The sequence below is a fragment of the Scyliorhinus canicula genome, chromosome 21, assembly GCF_902713615.1.
Source record: "Scyliorhinus canicula chromosome 21, sScyCan1.1, whole genome shotgun sequence".
In the NCBI taxonomy this organism is placed as follows: domain Eukaryota; kingdom Metazoa; phylum Chordata; class Chondrichthyes; order Carcharhiniformes; family Scyliorhinidae; genus Scyliorhinus; species Scyliorhinus canicula.
This window is the reverse complement of record NC_052166.1, coordinates 60,276,138-60,297,155: the sequence shown is the minus strand read 5'-3', so window position 1 is coordinate 60,297,155 and position 21,018 is coordinate 60,276,138. Positions and strand designations below refer to the sequence as shown.

Sequence of the window (21,018 nt, the reverse complement as noted above, 5' to 3'; positions counted from 1 at the left end):
TTCCAGGGATCATTCTCCCTACTCTGCAACTGGATCCTCAATTTTCTGACCAACAGACCACAATCAATAATAATGAACAACACCTCCTCCAAATAGTCCTCAATACCGGGGCCCCGCAACGCTGCATACTTAGCCCCCTACTCTACTCCCTGTACACACACGACTGCATGGCAAACCTTGGTTCCAATTCCATCTACAAGTTTGCTGACGATACCATCGTGGGCTGGATCTCGAATAACGACAAGTCAGAATACGAGTCAGAGAACCTGGTGGAGAGGTGTAACGACAACAATCTCCCTCAATGCCAGCAAAACTAAAGAGCTGGTCATTGACTCCAGGAAGCAAAGTACTGCACACACCCCTGTCAGTATCAACGGGGCCGAGATGGAGATGGTTAGCAGTTTCAAATTCCTAGGGGTGCACATCTCCAAAAATCTGTCCTGGTCCACCCACGTCGACGCTACCAGCAAGAAATCACAACAGTGCCTATACTTCCTCAGGAAACTAAGGAAATTCAGCATATCCATATTAACCCTTACCAACTTTTACAGATGCACCATAGAAAGCATTCTATCTGGCTGCATCACAGCCTGGTATGGCAACTGCTCGGCCCAGGACCACAAGAAACTTCAGAGAGTCGTAAACACCGCCCAGTCCATCACACGAACCTGCCTCCCATCCATTGAATCCATCTACACCTCCCGCTGCCTGGGGAAAGCGGGCAGCATAATCAAAAACCCCTCCCACCCGGCTTACTCACTCTTCCAACTTCTTCCATTGGGCAGGAGATACAGAAGTCTGAGAACACACACTATCAGACTCAAAAACAGCTTCTTCCCCGCTGCTACCAGACTCCTAAATGACCCCTTATGGACTGACCTCATTAACACTACACCCTGTATGCTTCATTCAATGCTGGCGCTTATGTAGTTACATTATATACCTTGTGTTGCCCTATTATGTATTTTATTTTATTCCCTTTTCTACCCATGTACTTAATGATCTATTGAGCTGCTCGCAGAAAAATAATTTTCACTGTACCTCGGTACACGTGACAATAAACAAATCCAATCCAACCCATTCTTGTGAATCTCCTCTGGACCCTTTCCAAGGCCAGCACATCCTTCCTTAGATATGGGGCCCAAAACTGCTCACAATACTCCAAATGGGATCTGACTAGAGCCTTATACAGCCTCAGAAGTACATTCTTGGTATTGTATTCTAGACCTCCTGACATGAATGCTAACATTGTATTTGCCTTCTTAACTGCCGACTGTACCTGCACATTAACCTGAAGAGAATCGTGAACAAGGACTCCCAAGTCCCTTTGTGCTTCTGCTTTCAGAAGCATTTCCCCATTTAGAAAATAGTCTATGCCTAGATTCCTCCTTCCAAAGAGCATAACCTCACACTTTTCCACATTGTATTTCATTTGCCACTCCATTGCCCCCTCTCCTAGCTTGTCCTTCTGCAGCCCCCTTGCTTCCTCAATACTACCTGTCCCTCTACAGATCTTTGTATCATCTGCAAACTTAGCAACAGTGCCTTCAGTACCTTCTTCCAGATCAGTAATGTATATTGTAAAAAGTTGTGCAAGATTGGAAAATTAAAGCCAGTGCCCACACAATTTTCACTCCCACCTCCTTCAGTATCCTTGGATGCATCTCATCTGGTCCTGGTGCCTTATCAACTTCAAACACAAACAGCCCCGTCAGTATCTCCTCCTTATCAATTCTAAAACTCTTCGAGTGGCTGAACTATCTCTTCCTTAAGCCCATTGTTCAGTTACCGTTTACCTGATCTTTGATTTCAGTTGAACTGGGCCCCATTATTTTTCCCCCCACTTAATTATTCTTACCCTAAGGGCAGCACGGTGGCCTCGTGGTTAGCACAACCGCCTCACGGCGCTGAGGTCCCAGGTTCGATCCCGGCTCTGGGTCACTGTCCGTGTGGAGTTTGCACATTCTCCCCGTGTCTGCGTGGGTTTCGCCCCCACAACCCAAAAATGTGCAGAGTAGGTGGATTGGCCATGCTAAATTGCCCCTTAATTGGAAAAAATAATTGGCTAATCTAAATTTATAAAAAAAAAAAAAAAATTATTCTTACCCTGGATTGTCCTTTCTCCATTTCCAGAGCCTTCTGACACAGCAATCACACTGTCCTTTATTCCACTACTTAATGATCCACTTCATTCCCAAGAACCAGGCCTAACATTGCCTTCATTTCTCATTAGATTGGCAAGATTATGTCGCTAAAAGTTCTCCTGCAGATAAGCTAGGAGCTCTTGCCCTTTACACTAACATCCCATCTATATTCAGATAATTAAAATACCACATTATTGCTGTATAACTCTTGCAACTCTCGGTAATTTCCTTGAAAATTCGTTCTCTACATTTTTCTCCACTAGTTGGTGGCCAGTAGACCACACAGAGCAATGCAACTGCACCTTTTGTGTTCCCAAACTCTAGATAAATCAATCCTGCCTCTGACGCCCCTCTGGGACTTCCTCGCTCTCTCTCTCTCTCTCCAGCACAATGTCCTTCTCAAATCAATATCGCCACCTCTTCTTCCAGGAATATGTAATCCCCAGTGCTGCCCTTCTTTGAGTCCACTCTGTTATCGCTATCCTATTTTCCGCATCTGAAACACACCAGATCTGATTTGCTCTCCCTACCTGGGGCTCCTGGAATGGAATGCTTAGAACACCTCAGGGGTATTGGAGGTCAGCTGAGTTCAGTGCTCTGCCAGGCCTCTCCATTAACCCACTTGGCTCTTCTGAAAGCAAAGCTGCAAAACTAATCACATTCCAACTCGGGGCTGATGTCCTTTCTTAATGACAGACAGGAACTGGCATTTCCATTGTGGCCCTTTCTGACATCCCAAAGCATTTCACTGCTTATTAAGTACTTTTCAAGTGTGATCGCTGTTTTAATGCAGGAAAATGCTGCAGCCAATTTCTACACAGCAAGCTCCCACAAGCAGAGGTGGGACAATGGCCATTTGTTTATTCAGGTAAGGAGTAAACAATAATAATTGTTATTGTCACAAGTAGGCTTAAATTAACAATGCAATGAAGTTACTGTGAAAATCCCCTAGGCGCCTGTTCGGGTACACAGAGGGAGAATTCAGAATTTCCCAATTACGTAACAGCACGTTTTTCGGGACTTGTGGGAGGAAACCGGAGCACCCGGAGGAAACCCACGCAGACACGGGGAGAACGTGCAGACTCCACACAGACAGCGGCCCAAGCTGGGAATCGAACCTGGGACCCTGGCGTTGTGAAGCAACAGTGCTACCCACTGTGCTACCGTGCCGTCCATGGCCAGAGAACCCTCCACTACCTGAGCGGGCAGGTGCTGAGTTGACCTACACAGTCTCATCTGATAATGCAGCCCTCCCTCAGTACTGCACTGGAATGTTTCTGTGCTCAGGTTCCTGAAGTGGGCATATAGCTTTCTGACTCAGAGGTGAGAGCTACCAAAAGAGAAAACGCTGGAAAATCTCAGCAGGTCTGGCAGCATCTGTAAGGAGAGAAAAGAGCTAACGTTTCGAGTCCAGGTGACCCTTTGTCAAAGCTACCAAAGTGGGAGTGCTACCACTGCACTGAGCTAGCTGGGTCTCCTCGCTGTTACTGCTGTTAATGAAAGCACTGCCCTTCAAAAGCACTGGATCGCAATGAAACACACAACACGTACCTCTCAACAACTGGACGCAGCAGGTTTTGTGCAATAACGTGTAAATTAGTGTCTCTTTTGAGGATCGCTATGTATCCTTCTTGCAATTTGCTTTAATTGCCCGCTGGCCAAGAGTTTCCACTCGGTTCCACTGTCGCATTCAGCATAATTGGTGGCAGCTACATTCAATGCAAATCGAGTGATCTTTCGCAGTGATTTAAATACAAATCGCACTGTCAGCCTACAATGTTAGCTACGCCCCCAGATCAAATTAATCGCCAGTGCGAGTTTTCGCTAATTGCATTCGTTAGCAAGCCTTTGAGGAGGCTCTTAAAATTAAGGTGCTTTTTCCTTTCGACGCAAGAACAGTTTAAAAACAATTTAAAAGCTTTTCATGTAATGAATTCAGGGTTCAGTAGTCTTTTGTTGTTAAAAAGTCACTTTTAGTTATTTCAAATCAGGATACTCATGGGCGGTGGTCGAGACTGACTGAGCTGTGTAGGTGGTAATGTTGTGGTGATTACACTGGAGCAGTGATCCAGCGGCTAATGCTCAGGGCATGGGTTCAAATTCCACGGCTCTCGGTGAAATTTATATTCAATGAATAAATATAGAATTATAAAGCCGGCCTTTGCATTGGTGATCATGAATCTATCATCAGTTGTCATAAAAATGCACCTCATAGAGTCATAGAATCCCTACGGTGCAGAAGGAGGCCATTCGGCCTATCGAGTCTGCATTGGCCCTTGCTCCGAGAGAGCACCCTACCTAGTCCAATCCCCCACTCCTAGCCCCCGTAACCCCACCTAACGTTTTGGGCAATTCAGCACGGCCAATTCACCTAACCTGCGCATCTTTGGACTGTGGGAGGAAACCGGAGCACCCGGAGGAAACCCACGCAGACACGGGGAGAACGTGCAGACCCCACACAGGGAGAACGTGCATACTCCACACAGTCACCCAAGGTTAGAATCGAACCTGGGACCCTGGCGCTGTGAGGCAGCAGTGCTAACCACTGTGCCGACCTGGTTCACTAATGCCCTAATTACCAGGCCTGGCCTACATGTGACTCCGGACCCACAGCTGACTCTCAGCTGCCCCTCTGAAATGGCCCAGCAAAGCCACTCAGTTGCAACCCAGTTAGATTCATCGACCAGCGGCCACATATAAAACAACCAAAAGAAAATGACTCGTTTGAAACTGTGTTCGTTATCGTCCCTCTTTTTACAATGATACAAAAAAGTAACAAAGACAACACATTTCACCGGACAAGGAAAAAGACCCATTAAGCAAACAGCAAGGTAAATACAAGAATCAGTAACAAGTCAATATATTAAATAATATTCAACAGTAAGAAATTTACAATTCCACTCTTCAATATAATGTCTGTACAATGAATAAATATTGTCCCAAAAAAGATTCAATTGTTTTTACAAAACAAAAACTTTTTTCTTTTTAAAAAGTCAATGCCGTTCATTTGAAAATGAGTCTTATTCTTTGCAAATTAAAAAAAGGGCAAATGTCTCCTGCCAAAGACAGCTCGGAATTTAACTGTACAACTCTGTCAGCTCCAACACCACCACCGCTTCCCCCCCCCCCCAAAAAAAACAATTTAATAAGAACCAACCACTTGTTTAATGTAGTAATGAATCATTGAGTGTTGGCCATCATTTCTTGGTCACCTTGACCAACTGCAGTCGACGATCTTATAGCAGATGTCTTCCAGTCTATGGTCTGATTGGTGACATCAGGCCAGGAGAACATTAGTTTTGATTCCCAGGTTTAAATTCTCTGAGCTCCACGCAACATGCAGTTGGGTAAGCCTTCTGCTAGCCGTCGTGTTCTCTTTAGACATCAGATGACCCCTGAGACAGAGGGCTCTTCATAAGCAGGACGCAGAGACGGTTCAGAAGGATGCTCAGAACTGGTCAAAGTCAACATTCTGCTCAAAGTTTCACGGTGATTCTTCGGTTACTGTACAAGTGCAGGTATTAGGAGACCTCCAGAGAACTAAGTTCTGCAAATGAGGGACCCCAAAAGTTTCTATATTACAATGACAAGTTTAGCGTTCCATTTCCACTTTAATAACCTCTGACGTCCTGGACAAAGTGTCTACTTTGCCAGTCATTGAGGGACAATGGTTTCTGTCTTCATGGAGAACCAGTGTTTCTTACTCCGCCACCAGGCAGATAGTCCTACGTTCACACTGACACTCAGTGTGACTGATCTATTCAAAGTCGTGTCTCTGAATACGTGACTTTTCTCTCACCATTGCCCTCTCTCCCCAAACCGTGTGACGGAGTGGCTAGGTTGTCCATTAGCGAGAGTCCCTTCTCAACTCCACAATCCATTCAGGTGTAACACCTTTCAGTATCCCCAAAAAGACAATACGTGCCTGTAGTACGATGCCTCCAGCAGTCCCAGTCACAGACAATATTGCACAGTTATTCATAACACTGATTTTTTTTTTAGTATAAAGTTTCGGTGAATCCAGCAAACACAGGGAGCCTGTCCAAATCTGAGGAGTTAGAAGATACTCTTGGTAATTTTCAGTCCCTTTTGCTTCATTCTGGGGAGAGTCGAGCTCGAAACATGCTTTGTTTTGCCTGCTTTTGAGAGGCCCCTTTTCTTTAGCATAAAGTCATAGTTGACGGATGAGTTCATGGCATAAAATACATTTGCGTTGTCAGGAATTTTCAGTTCTGTAATAGTAAGGAAAGGTTAATGTGTTAAGTTCTCTTTAATCGCCGAATCCTCTCCCCATAACAGTTGAAAGTGCGGTATCTAAGGGGGGGGGACCAATGTCAATCTCTCACTCAGTGGCCAAGATGCGTGTGGCAACGAGGAGGGGTGAGTCTTGACTGCTGGTCAAGAGTATTCAGGCCGCACTGTAGCACTTGCACCTACCTTCCAGCAGGGGTCAGTGAACGATGGTGGCAAGTGGAATCCAGGCTGATTTCTTTTAAATAAACATTTTATTGAGGTCTCTTTTTGGCATTGTAACAGCAGCAATATAAACAATGTCCATAAAAATATAAACATAGTGCAAATACCACCTCCCTCCCCCACAGGTCCCACCATTAATTAACCCCTTAATCTACGCTAACCACCCCCTGCTGACGATTAATTCTCTGTGAAGAAGTCGATGAACGGTTGCCACCTCCAGGCGAACCCTAACAGTGACTCTCTCAAGGCGAACTTAATTTTCTCCAGGCAGAGGAAGCTAGCCATGTCCGATAGCCAGGTCTCCGACTTTGGGGGCTTTGAGTCCCTCCATGCTAGTAATTTCTGCCTCTGGACGACCAGGGAAGCAAAGGCCAGAACAACTGCCTCTTTCTCTTCCTGCATTCCCGGATCCTGTGACACCCTGAAAATCGCCACCTCTGGACTCAATGCCACCCCTGTATTTAGTACCTTGGACATGACGTCTACAAACCGCTACCAAAATCCCCTCAGCTACGGACATGCCCAGAACATGTGGACATGGTTCGCTGGTCCTCCAGCACATTTTGCGCACCTATCCTCCACCCCAAAGAATCTGCTCATCCGGGCCACTGCCACGTGAGCCCGGTGAACGGCCTTGAATTGAATCAGGCTGAGTCTGGCACATGTCGCGGTCGTGTTGCCCCTAATCAGTGCCTCCGCCCAAAGGCCCTCCTCTATCTCTCCCCCCAGCTCCTCCTCCCACTTTCGCTTCAGCTCCTCGGTCTGTGTCTCCTCTGATCCCATTAGCTCCTTAGAAATGTCAGAAACGCTCCCCTCACCTGTCCATCCTCTAGAAACCACCCTATCCTGAATCCCCCTTTGCGGCAGGAGTGGGAAGGTTGATACCTGTCTACGCAGAAAGTCCCGCACCTGAAGATATCGAAATTAGTTCCCCCCCCCGCCAATGCAAACTTCTCCTCCAGCGCCCTCATATTCGGAAAGCTCCCCTCTACAAACAATTCCCCCATCCTCTCAATCCCCGCTCTCCGCCATATTCGGAACCCCCCCCGTCCATCGTCCCCCGGGGCAGACCGATGATTATCGCAAATTGGGAACCAGACCGATGCTCCCACATGTCTCCTCGATTGCCCCCAGACTCTCAAGGTCGCCATCACCACGTGGCTGGTGGAGTACCGCGCCAGCGGGAACGGCAGGGGCGCAGTTTCCAGTGCCCCCAGACTGATGCCCATGCAAGAAGCCGCCTCCATACGCCACTTCAATCATGGCTATGTTAGCCGCCCAGTAATAATTGCTAATGTTCGGTGAATCCAGGCTGATTTTAACCATCCCTAAGCCAGAGGCAGGAGATCGTGTGGCCGCCTCTGAGTCAGAAGGTCCAGGTTCGAGTCCCACTCCAGGACTTGATGGCCAGGGAAGGTGCGATCATAACGCGGTCAAAAAGGGTGAGTGTGTCAACCTGCAAATCCTTCCAGCACACCAATGGCGGACAGTAAGAGCTGGAGAGACGCCTGGTCAGCCAAGTTTGATGTGGGGCGGCTCACCTCAAGCATTCAAAAAAAAATGTTGTTTTAAATAACTTTAAAGTGGCCAATAAATTTTTTTTCCAATGAAGGGGAAATGTAGCGTGGCCAATCCACCTACCCTGCACATCTTTGGGTTGTGGGGTGATACCCACGTAAACATGGAGACAACGTGCAAACTCCACACGGACAGTGACCCGGGGCCTGGGTTGGTTGTGGATCAGCTAATTTAACGCAGGCCGCGTGTTCAGCCTGGGCCCTCACCATCTGTCTGGCCGGTGTCCTCACCCACAGTGTGGCAGCATTTTACACACCCCTTTGCTTACTATTTGTGCCTCTCAGGATAGGGTGGTTTGGGAACTTGGCCAGCAGGAAAGAGGAAAATCGTATGTTCCCATCTTGCTACGAGACATTATTTAAGAGACCTGCCCACTTAGAATAGTGGACATGGCCAGGCAGGTCACCAAATACCCCTGCTAACCTCGCAGTGACAGAGGCAGTTAACTAAATTGGTGGATCACTCTGGGGGTTAATTACTCTACCCATGCTCGGGAGCACGGCTTTGATTCCTCAACTTCAGGTGGCAGCAGCCAGTAATCTCTGGTGGTTGTGCGGCTACCTCTTTCAGTGCACCAAAATTAATTCTCTGTCACTTGTCCTGTAGAACAGTGATACTAACCCAAACTGGTCTGCACAGTCCACCATGCCCCATGTACTCATGCCACATACATACCCTTGTCTTCAGCGATGAGCTGCACCAGCTCATATTCCTCAGGCCTATCCCCGTCTAAATTGTGTTTGGCCATGGCCTTCCGAATGACAACGGGCGTCTTATCCTGGCTCGTCACCTGGAACAGAGAGTTTTAATCCTTTTAAGGGACCAGCTATCGAGCTTGATGCGCCAGCAGCTACTGTACATTCCTGCTGAATATATAGAGTCCAGCCCCTTCATAAACATAGAAACAACGGGCGGGATTTTTCCTGCCTTTTCCGCGGAGGGTTCCCGGCGACGGAGTGGGCAAGCCATGCAAAACCCGCGCGGCTGGGGACCAGAAAATTCCATCAGTGGCCAAAGGCAAGCCACTGGTGACATGGAAACATAGAAAATAGGAAGAGGGGAATGGGCCATTCAGCCCCTCGAGCCTGCTCTACCATTCAATGTTAGCATGGTTGATCCTCTATCTCAACACCACACTCCCGCTTTTCCCAAACCGCTTGATGTCTGTAGAGTCTAGAAACTGATCAATCCTTAAATTTATTCTGTGATTTGGCCTCCACAGCCTCGGGGCTGGGAGAGAATTCCACACGTTCACCACCCTCTGAGTGAAGAGGTTTATTTTCCTCGCAGTTCTATGGCTTACCCCATATCCCGAGACTGTGATTCCCTTGTTCGGGACCTCCCAGCCAGTGGAAACAACGGGCGGGATTCTCCGCGAACCGACGGGGCGGGCCACTCCGGCGCCGAGGAGTGGCGTGAACCACTCTGGCGTTAGGCCGCGCCAAAGGTGCGGAGGATTCCCATCTTCAGGGGCTAGGCCGGCACCGGAGTGTTTGGCGCCGTGCTGGGCGCGAGTTAGCGCATGCGCGGGAGCGCCAGCGTGTGTTGGCGTCATCCAAGCGCATGTGCAGGGGGGGGGGGCTCTTCTCTGCACCGGCCGTGGCGGAGGTTGTCAGCGGCTGGTGCGGAGGGAAAGAGTGCCCCCACGGCACAGGCCCGCCCGCGGATCGGTGGGCCCTGATCGCGGGCCAGGCCACCGTGGGGGCGCCCCCCCGGGGCCAGATCCCCCTGCGCTACCCCGAGGACACTGCAGGCCGCCCGTGGAGCCAGGTCCTGTCAGTAAGGACCTGTTGTGATTAACGCCGGCGGGATCCACCAGAAAAACAGGCCGCCACTCGGCCCATCACGGGCCGGAGAATTGCCTGGGGGGGGGGTGCTGCTGCCAGCGGCCGCCGACCGGCGCAGTGCGTGGGGGGTCGGAGAATCCTGCCCAACATTCCTGCATCCAGTCCGTGCAGTCATGTCAGGATTTAATACGTTTCAATGAGATCCCCCCCCCCCCCCCCCCCCCCCCCCCCCACTCCTCATTCGTCTAAATTCCAGTGAATACAGGCTCAGTCGACCCAATCTCTCCTCATAGGACAATCCAGTCGCCCCGGGAATCAGTCTGGGCAACGCTTGCTGCACTCCCTCTACAACAAGGTTTCTCGCTGTCCTTTCCTCTTTTTGCCCTAAACACCCAACTGACACGTTTCCTGGTCCTCCTGGCTGCAAGTCATCCACTGTGGTTATGGTTATAGTTTCAGGAGGGCTGGCACCTCACCTCTGGGGCCCTTCTTGATACTGGAGCCCAGGTGGGAGTGGGAAGCCTGATCACAGAGAGAGAGAGAGATTCAGAAACAAGCTCAATTCTATCCTTGTGTCAGGCTCACTGGTAAAGATGTGGAACATAGATTGATTTCTCTACCACTGCCCCAACTGAGGGTCAGCGACCACTTCCCAGCTTGGCCAGGGGGGGGTGAGAGACCATAGGAACAGAAGAAGGCCATTCGGCCCGTTGAGTCTGCTCTGCTGTTCGATGAGATCATGACTGATCTGATGTGACAATCCTCAACTCCACTTTCCCACATTATCCCCATAACCCTCACTGATTAAAAATCTGTCTCTCTCAGCCTTGAACGGACTTAACGACCCAATCGCTCCACGTCTCTCTGCGGTAAAGAATTCCACAGATTCGCCACCTTTTGAGAGGAGAAATTCCTCCTCATCTCTTACTCTGAGATTATGCCCTCTTGAGGAAATACCCTCTCTCAAGCGCCTGTGAGATGTGAGACCACCTTGTTCTGCAGGGTCTAGTAACACCCTGGGTGGTACGAAGAAAGCACCAGGGACGGCTTCACCCACCCCCACCCACCACCGGCCATTTAGGTGGGTTGTGGCCTGTGACGGGTCACAGTGGTGGCGGGTGCAGGGGAGGGCCGGGTGCCCACTCCGTGCGGGGAAGGAAGCAACCAGAGACATCTTTCTGCTGAACGTCTGTTAGCAGTGTTCACAAAGGCGGGGCAGACCGTCGGTTGGGGGGGGGGGGGGGGGGGGGGTGCGCGAGAGGTCGTGGTGGCACACTGTATTGTCACTGGGCTAGTAATCCAGAGGCCCAGGGTAATGCTTTGGGGACCCAGGTTTGAATCCCAGCACAGCAGATGGCAGAATTCAATAATAATCTGGAACTCAAAGTCCAATGATGACCATGAAACCATTATCGATTGTCGTAAGAACCCACCAGGTTCACTAATGTCCTTTTCGGGACGGAAATCCGTCATCCTTACCCGGTCTGGCCTACATGTGACTCCGGACCCACAGCAATGAAAAATGAAATGAAAATGAAAATCGCTTATTGTCACGAGTAGGCTTCAATGAAGTTACTGTGAAAAGCCCCTAGTCGCCACATTCCGGCGCCTGTTCGGGGAGGCTGTTACGGGAATCGAACCGTGCTGCTGGCCTGCTTTCAAAGCCAGCGGTTTAGCCTGGTGAGCTAAACAGCCCCTATGTGACTGACTCTTAAATGCCACCCAGTCAAGGGCAACCGGGGGTGGGGGCCCACATCCCATGAACGAGTGAATTAAAAAAATGATCTGAACATGGCCACATGCATTGAGACTTCTCCGTTACGCACCCATCTCCCCGCTCCCTACTCTGCCCTTCCGCAATGAAAAACAAGAGGACCCTGAACCGGACACTCACCAAAATGCTCTTGTACATGTTTCCATTGTCAATGTCCAGGCTGACCCGAATGATACAGCAGTCGTCCACCTGCTGGTTATAAAGTGGCAGAGACAGTGTGGAGTAGCTCGATATTCCAGAGACAGAGCGCTTGTGCGTCCTGGAGGACGTTATGGGCGTGGAGGAGACTGAGGAAGAGGAGGCACTGCTTGACCCTGAGCCGATTCCAGACGTGTCCAATGAGGACAGTGACGTTGATTCCCAGAACTAAAAGAAAAGTTAAAAAAAAATAATAAGGTTTGCCGTGGGGGACAAACTGGTATCGAGATCGCCCGCTCCGATCTGTCTTGGATGGTAATACCTGCCGGTTCGGAGCCGGCGCCGGTATTATCCAAAGATCAGTGCAAAGAAAAAAAAAACAGGGAATGAAATAACCGCTAGGTCAGGATTGCAATGGGTTTACAGTGAACCTCTACCTGTGGCCCCAGCATTGCCCTCGGCTTCCCAATGTCTTACTTACACCGGTGCCAAACCACATTCACATCAATTTACTTTACAGTCAAATAAAAAATTGTGGGCAATTCCAAAGCATGATGCCATGATTCTTGTTTTGTGCACAGTAAGGAGTCTTAGAACACCAGGTTAAAGTCCAACAGGTTTGTTTCGAATTTTCGGAGCGCAGCTCCTTCATAAGGTGAATGAAGAGGTAGGTTCCAGAAACATATATATATATATATATATATACACAAAGTCATAGATGCAAGATGATATAAGACGTATCGTATATATAGTTTGTGGAACCCACCTTTTCATTCACCTGATGAAGGAACAAACATAGAACATACAGTGCAGAAGGAGGCCATTCGGCCCATCGAGTCTGCACCGACCCATTTAAGTCCTCACTTCCACCCTATCCCCAGTAACTCAATAACCCCTCCTAACCTTTTTTGGTCACTAAGGGCAATTTATCATGGCCAATCCACCTAACCTGCACGTCTTTGGACTGTGGGAGGAAACCGGAGCACCCGGAGGAAACCCACGCAGACCTGGGGAGAACGTGCAGACTCCGCACAGACAGTGACCCAGCAGGGAATCGAACCTGGGACCCTGTCGCTGTGAAGCCACAGTGCTAATCATTTGTGCTACCGTGCTGCCCTAAGGAGTTGCGCTCTGAAAGCTAGTTTTGAAACAAACTTGTTGGACTTTAACCTGGTGTTGTAAGACTTCTTACGGTGCCCACCAGTCCAACGCCGGCATCTCCACATCTTGTTTTGTGGTGCACCCACGCCACCCGTGGGTGACCTAGTAATGTCAACAGAGTGGGAAACGGACTGAGCAAGCAGGCTGGGATTTCCCTTGGTAACAGCCGAGTAGACAGCTCTTAGCTCACTCTAATAGCCAACCCTGCGCAAGTTTTCAATAGCGTGCCGTTTAAATTTAAAACTGCCGTGCCTCTTTAGAGAGAGAGCCATTGTTGCCACTTTACACTTGGGCCTTCTGATGCAGGCTCTCTGCTCTGCGTGCCTGCCTGGCTTTGCTGTGCGGATGGGCGGAAGCTTGCCAGCCTGTCCCGCCAGACCTCCAAATTGGTGGACGCCTTTTTACTGTTTTCATGCAACGCGCGACCACTGCCCTACCTTTTTCTCCTGGGAATCGGGCGACTCCGAGATGAAGCTGACGTTGATTTCTTCCACGTCGGAGTTGCTGGAGCCGGCGGAGGTGACACTAACCGAATCTGCCGTGTCTCCGCCGCCCAGGTAGGGTCCATACTTGAGTTGCTCGCAGGATCGGGACTGGGCGCCTGTACCTGGAGTGTCTGCTGTTGGCGTCTGCCTGCTATAGATGTCAGCGGAAAGGAAGCAGAAAGGAGTTATAAAGAGCCGGCCTTTCCAACGAACCTAACCAGTAGCGAAGTAACATTGCGGGTCAATCTTGATTGTGTGCGGTATTGTAAAGTGGGTTGCAGTGAATCGGGGAATCCGTTTCATCATTCTCAATTTCTGTTTCCATTGACTTTAACACGAATGTAAAACAGTCTGCTGACTCGCTTTCCCCCAATTTATACAATGCTACAATGATCTCCATTATACGGGTCCCCACGGGAGACAAGCCTCCGGTTACTGAGAGTGGTTATGAAAACGGAAGAACATCCATCTGTCAGCAGCTACAAACACACTTTGATTCGGGCTTCAAGTGAGGCTTTTGCCCACCTTCCCCCCCCCCCCCAGCCCTTTCCTCTCCTCAGGAGTTGGACCCAATTCCAACTTTGCATGGGTGCCTCCCAGCTCGGTGGGTGGGGCGGGGGCAGCACAGTCTGTCCTAGCCTCACATGTGATTAGAAAGAGAAACCCCAGTCCATTTTGTCCTCTTCCTCCCCAGGGACAACTGCAGCAACCAGTAATCGCTGCTAACCCAGGCTGGAATTAACGAGCTCTGAATGGTTAAGGGAACAAACGTGTGGCACACCCCTTGGTCTGGGTTGCTCAGTGTCACACAAGGCAGTAGTATACTGGCTAATTCAGCCACTGCGGGCAAGTTTAAGCAGCTTTTAAAATAAGGAGCTATAAAGCGCTCGATAGTTTCGCAGTTCAGTGAGAGTTTGGAGGAGAAGGTGGTTGGACAAGTTTGTTTCAAAAAAAGCCTGCATGATCTATGGCTGTATCACTGGAGGCTTTGGAGTACAAATGCAAGGGTCATGCTAAACCTTTCTTAAAATAAACACTGATTAGGCCTCAGTCGGAATGGGCCTATTCCCCCCCCCCCCCGGCCGCGTGTTTCGAAGCTGCAGAGACGGCCGCCATTGTCTGGTGGCGGGATCTTCTGGTCACACCGGACGTTCCGGCCGGCAGGAATGGCCGGTAAGTTCCGGCCATTGTATCCACTTCTGGACACCACGTCTAGGGTGAACATCAAAGCCTTGAGGAAGGCGCTGGGGAAAGTTACTAGAATGGGAATGGGAGAAGGGTCTTCAGTTAACGGGATGAAGCTGGGATTGTTCTCCTTCGAGCAGAGACGGTGAAGAGGGGATTGGGTGGAGGTGTTCAAAACCACGATAGAGTGAAATTGGAAAAACTGTTTCGGGTGGTAAAGGGCGGGGTCAACGTACCGCAGGTATTCGGTGTTTGTGACTCAGAAATGAGGTAAGGGGTAATGTTGTTGAAGCAGCGAGGTGTCATCCAGAATGCGCTGGAAGAAATGTCAAAGTTAACTATCTTTCTCCTTCCAGGAGAAAGGTTTACAGGGATGTGGGGAAAAGTCAGGGGAATGGGTCGAATACAATGGCCCTTCCAAAAAGCTGTCACAGGCAAGTTGGACTGAATATCCTCCAATCTGTGCCGATCAGACACTCGCGCGCAATGAAGGCAATGCAGCAAATGACACTCACTCGCTCCACCGCTTAATGATGCCCGAGTTCTTCTTCGCCTTCAAAGTGTTGCTCGCCGACTCTGCCAGAGGCTCAATTTCACACGACAGATTGTAACTGCAACAATAATGACGACAGCAATATTACATTTCCTGATTAGAACAGCACCCAAACCGTTAGGCACAGTTTCTCCAATGGATTTCATAGAATTTAGATATCATAGAATTTACAGTGCAGAAGGAGGCCATTCGGCCCATCGAGTCTGCACCGGCTCCTGGAAAGAGCACCCTACCCAAGGTTAACACCTCCACCCTATCCCCATAACCCAGTAACCCCATCCAACACTAAGTGCAATTTTGGACACTAAGGGCAATTTATCATGTCCAATCCACCTAACTTGCACATCTTTGGACTGTGGGAGGAAACCGGAGCACCCGGAGGAAACCCACGCACACACGGGGAGGATGTGCAGACTCCGCACAGACAGTGACCCAAGCTGGAATCGAACCTGGGACCCTGGAGCTGTGAAGCGATTGTGCTATCCACAATGCTACCGTGCTTCCAACCAGTAACACTGGTTTTATTGTTCTGGAGGCCAGATAGGAATGGCCTTTGATGGGGTTTGGTTCTCTTGCACAGTAGACCTTTCAAGCACCTAGATGGTGATGACCATTATGTTATTCAATCTTGCTCAGAGTTCCGCTCCAGCACCAGATGCCAGTCGAAAGTGACAGATTTATTTTCCCCTCCATAGCCCAGGCCTTTTTGGCCAACTTCTCCTGTCCGGATGAATCCACAATGGAGGCCATTGCCACGTCATTTGCCCCACCTTAGGCATATTCGCCAGCTGAACTATACTCAGTACTGTTCTCCTAAAAGGTGTGAGCTGACAACAGCGCTAACAGCGGCAGCTGGCATCTCTTCCACGTTCACGCCAGAGGTCACCTACCTTTCAGCCTCAGTCAGCCTCTCCACGCTTCGAAACCACTCCACAAACCGATGGGCCGGTGTGAACGAGTAATTATTGCAGGCGGACTGCAGCAACTTAATCTGGGCAATCACTTCAAACTCCTGGGAAAAAAAGACAGACATGCATTATCAGCATTTCAGGAGTACAGCATAGTGGGCAAAGAATAGGCAGTTCCAACTCTTCCAAAAAGAATAACGTCTGTTGTATAAAGTTTTCTTTCCTTGGTTTCACTGCCCTCTGCTGTCTTCTCGCTGCCTCCAGGCCTCTATGCAGCTCTATACTCAGCCTTTAATCTTCTCTTTTAAACTCAGAAGCTGTCCTGTAATATGGGAGACGGGTTGATCCTATACCATGTTCCCACTCTGCAGCGTTCCAGCAGGACAGGGATGAATTTTCTTTTTTTTAAATAAATTTAGTGTACCCAATTCAATATTTCCAATTAAGGGGCAATTTAGCGTGGCCCATTCAACTACCCTTCACATCTTTGGGTTGTGGGGGCAAAACCCACGCAAACACAGGGAGTATATGCAAATTCCAAACGGACAGTGACCCAGAGCCGGAATCGAACCTCGGACCTCGGTGCCGTGATGCAGCAGTGCTAACAACTGTGCCACCGTGCTGCACAGGGATGATTTTTCAAGTACCAGCAATATTACACGTTGACTCTTACTTAAACGTCACAACTGTGAGTTTCAGCTTCTGACATGAGTTTTCTCTAATGTTAGATGGGATAATAGTCAGCGTTAGGCAGCAACGTAACTACCTCATTACAGTCTTGTAAAGTCTGGCTAAAGGCACCCAATCACAGAACGATTACAGTACAGAAGAGGCCATTTGGCCCATTGTGTCTGTGCTGGCCCTCTGAAGTGGCAATCCGTGTTGTTCTGTGCCTTTCCTTTCCTTTCCCTTGTAGCTCAAAAGGTTTTGGTGAATAGTGGGTGGGATTGTGTCACCTCCTCACTCCCCCCGGCTTGCTGTTGGCCGCTGACGGGATCTTTTGGCCCCGCCAGTGTCTGCGGCTTTTCGCGTGGCTTTCCCATCCAGCCGGGGTGAGGGTTAGGGTGGCTGGGAGGGGCTGTCAATGGCAGGACTGGAAGATCCCATTGACGGGAAAATGCCGCCCAGTACATTTTGCCGCGTACAGTGCAATAATGAAGCAGGCTGTTAGACCACATACCTTTCGCCTTTTTTCAAAGTTGATCAAGCCTCCCTGTGAATTAGAAATGAACAGATTAGTTGAGGTCAAACACAATCTGTTTTGTCTGTGTCTCTCTCTCTGCTGGAGTCCAGAAATCCCAGACATTATTCACCCTCCGGTGACACCCAACTCACCATCCTTCACGTGTCTGCCTGGAGTGTATGTGGTGGTCAGCTAATCACAGAAAAGTTACGGCACTGAGATACGCCATTTAGCCCATCGTGTCTGTGTCAGCTGAAAACAGCCGAACCGTCCATTTTAATCTCCCTGTCCGGAGCCTGGCAGATTGCAGCACCTCCCCAGCCTCTAAAATGCGTTGGTTTCAGCCTCGACCATCAGTCCAAGCGGCAAATTCCAGACACCCCACCGCTCTCTGGGTGTTAACGTTTTTTCTAATATCCCCTCTACCAATCACCTTGGCCAGAATTCTTTAGCTGTTGGAATACTCTGCCGGCAGCGCAGCCCTGCCCACGTGTATGCTGGCGGCGTGGGGCGGTTTCAATGGGAAATCCCATTGACATGCGGCGGGAAGAGAGAATTCCACCACCAGCGAACTGCGCGCCGCCGAGAAAGACGCAGCTGGGGACCGGAGAATTCAGCACCTTATATCCCCCCCCCATTGACCTCATCCCTCGGCCTCCTCTGAGCTAAGGAAAACAACCCCAGCCGATCCAGTCAGTCCTCATAGCTGCGATTCTCCAGCCCTGGCACCATCTGGCGTAGGAAGGCACCACAGGACAGTCAAGGTGAGCTCTCCAGCAGAGAGGAGGAGGTGACTGGATGGTGAGATTTAGAGTGGGCATTCTGGAGCTTGGGGGCCGAGGCGTAGACACCAATGGTGGTGTTGAGGAAATCTAGGGTGTGCCAAGTGAGCAGAATTGGGGGAGTGCAGTAGGGAGGACGGTAGGGACTGGAGGAGGTGTAAGGGTGCAATTGGACATGTGGGATTTGAAACAGGGATGAAAGCCTGTGATTCTCCTGATCCTTAGTCCTACAGTAACTGAGCCTTTTGGGGAGTCACTTTTTATCTAAGTTGTCCATGTCTAGAAATTAACATTTGTGACACATTCCAAATGATTTAACACAATTAAACCGAGCAATTGAACCAATTAATATCCTCACTCACTCAATCAAGAGGAGAGAGAACAGATTTGCAGTCGAATGTTATAAGCAGAGATATGCCAGACAGTTTTACACTTACATCCAAATGATCTTTCACTGCAGTGTCCAACATAACCAGGTCAGTGAGAAAGGTCCCCAGGTACGGGATTGTACCCTGCATGACACCCTAGAGAAACACAGCAGACAGTTAACATTATGAATTAAAGACAGTTTAGAATCATAGAATTTACAGTGCAGAATTAGGCCATTCGGCCCATCGAGTCTGCACCGGCTCTCGGAAAGAGCACCCTACCCAAAGTCCACACCTCCACCCTATCCCCACAACCCCGTAACCCCACCCAACACTAAAGGCAATTTTGGAATACTGAGGGCAATTTCGCATGGTCAATCGACCTAACCTGCACATCTTTGGACTGTGGAAGGAAACCGGAGCACCCGGAGGAAACCCACGCACACACTGGGAGACTGTGCAGACTCCGCAAAGACAGCGACCCAATCCGGGAATCGAACCTGGGACCCTGGAGCTGTGAAGCAATTGTGCTACAGTGCTACTGTGCTGCCCTTAACACAAGCAGGGCTCGTCCGGGATTTGAACCCGTGACCTCTCGCACTTTATCGCAAACGGAAGTCCCTAAGCGAGAATCATACCCCTCGACCAACAAGCGAACCGATTCTTCGAACAAATGGCTGATGGGCAGTAGGGAACACCGTGGGTGGGGCAGGGCAATGGAAAATGGCGGCAGATGGGTCGGTCGCCATAGCGATTTGCACTGGGCCTTCATGATAACCACACTCCTATCCCTACCTATCTAAGCAAGATTGGTTACCAGGAGTTTGAGCGAGCCCAGGTTTGTCAATCCATGTACAGCAAAGGGGTGGCAAATCACTACGAGTAGGCGGACACCATGAAAGAGGGCAGAGAAAGTGGGGCTGGTGACACGCCAGTAACGTCTTGGATTCGCCAAGGCTTGAAGGTTGAGCTCCAGGACTGCCAGAAAAGCAGGGGAAAATCAGAGGACTATAACAATAAATTGTTTGTTTCTTTTTTCTGTTTTCTTTGGAAACTTCCCTTTATTAGTGGTGGGTGGGTGGGGAAAGGGGGATGGGAAGGGGAGGAGCCGGCTGACAGTCAAGAATCGTTCAATTGAGTCATAAAGTGTCAGTGCGCTTTGCAATTGGCAGGTGAGGACAATGCTGGGCAGACCATGCTGGGAGCATGGGCACACAGCAGTGGGGGGGGGGGGGGGGGGGGGGGGGGGGGCGAGCCAGAATGTCACGTGGTGAAGTCTCCAGGAATACATCCATTTGGCAGCTCCACAGCATGGCGGGCGGACAAACCGAGAGTGAGATGCACTCGCTCTAGGGAGCAGCCTCCTGGCAGTAATGGTGGGGGCTTGTGAGGAGGCCCCCCTCTTCGCTAGGCCCAAAGCCCGGCCACAGGGCCTCAGAAAGAGGGGGGGAGGAGGAAATGTATCATCAACCTCCAAAACAAAATTGAGGAAAGGTGCGAGATTAGCGGAATCTCGATTTACGGTGTACCCTCGGTCCTCTCAATTGATATATCCCCCTCCTTGACATTCAGAGTTGCTTAATTCCAATTCTGTTCCCCCCCAATAGCTACAGCACTGGATTCCCACTTTGTTTAGTTCAAATTGTTGAGACGTTTTTAGTACAAGAAATGCAAATTTTGAGTGATCAGCTGGAGCAGAATCATCCGCCGTTTTCTACCAGTTGCTGGGAGCTGCCCGGATCGGTGCATACGAGCCATTTGCCTTGTAACCAACCCACAAACAGATCTCAGCATTAAACTTACCATTTCCTTCTGGTGCTGTTGTCGCTTCTGTGCCCTCTTTGGGTTGATGTCGAGTGTGGCGAACTTTGATGTTCCCTCCTAGAGTTTCAGAGGGTGAACAAAAAAGGGGAGAGGAGTCCAGTGAGCATCCTGGGCCAAGACAGGCGTTGTCTGCATTACACGTAGAGACTCTCCCACCCCAGTAAAGTAAGACGTCTTACAACACCAGGTTAAAGTCCAACAGGTTTGTTTCAAACACGAGCTTTCGGAGCGCAGCTCAAGGAGCTGCGCTCCGAAAGCTCGTGTTTGAAACAAACCTGTTGGACTTTAACCTGGTGTTGTAAGACTTCTTACTGTGCTCACCCCAGTCCAACGCCGGCATCGCCACATCACCCCAGCAAAGGAGCAGCTGCTAAACCAGGCCATTCCTGTAGGTGGCAGCACCATGCCTGACAATGGCATTTGCCAGGGATGTGAATAAAGGAAATAAGCCATTCTATGGTATCCCTGGCAGCCGTGATAAGAAGGTAAACTTGCATTGACGTGATGGCTTCCATGACCTCAGGATGTCCCAAGGCACTTTACCGGCTAATTTTCTGAAGTGTAGTCCCTACTGCCATGTAGGAACTGCTGCAGTCAATTCTAGCCCAGCGAGCTCCCACAAACAGCACTGCGGGATGGCCAGGTCATCTGTTATTGTGATGTTGGCTATGG

At 49.7% G+C, this 21,018-nt stretch overlaps 1 protein-coding gene across 5 annotated transcripts in view; it reads right to left on the bottom strand.

Moving 5' to 3' along the window:
• Positions 1-4,879: 4,879 nt before the first annotated feature.
• The window catches only part of LOC119955420 (ral guanine nucleotide dissociation stimulator-like), a 187,038-nt gene continuing 170,899 nt past the window's right edge, over positions 4,880-21,018 (bottom strand). For 4 of the 5 annotated variants that reach the window (XM_038781542.1, XM_038781540.1, XM_038781541.1 and 1 more), the window contains exons 10-18: positions 20,326-20,403; positions 18,592-18,678; positions 17,370-17,402; positions 16,172-16,293; positions 15,244-15,339; positions 13,496-13,694; positions 11,880-12,125; positions 8,874-8,988; positions 4,880-6,376 (exon numbers count right to left, since the gene is read on the bottom strand). In XM_038781542.1, coding sequence (XP_038637470.1) covers positions 6,201-6,376; positions 8,874-8,988; positions 11,880-12,125; positions 13,496-13,694; positions 15,244-15,339; positions 16,172-16,293; positions 17,370-17,402; positions 18,592-18,678; positions 20,326-20,403 — 1,152 coding nt within the window. In that variant the 3' untranslated portion in view covers positions 4,880-6,200. The remainder of the gene's footprint in view (positions 6,377-8,873; positions 8,989-11,879; positions 12,126-13,495; positions 13,695-15,243; positions 15,340-16,171; positions 16,294-17,369; positions 17,403-18,591; positions 18,679-20,325; positions 20,404-21,018) is intronic. The other variant, XM_038781543.1, reaches the window with a different exon arrangement.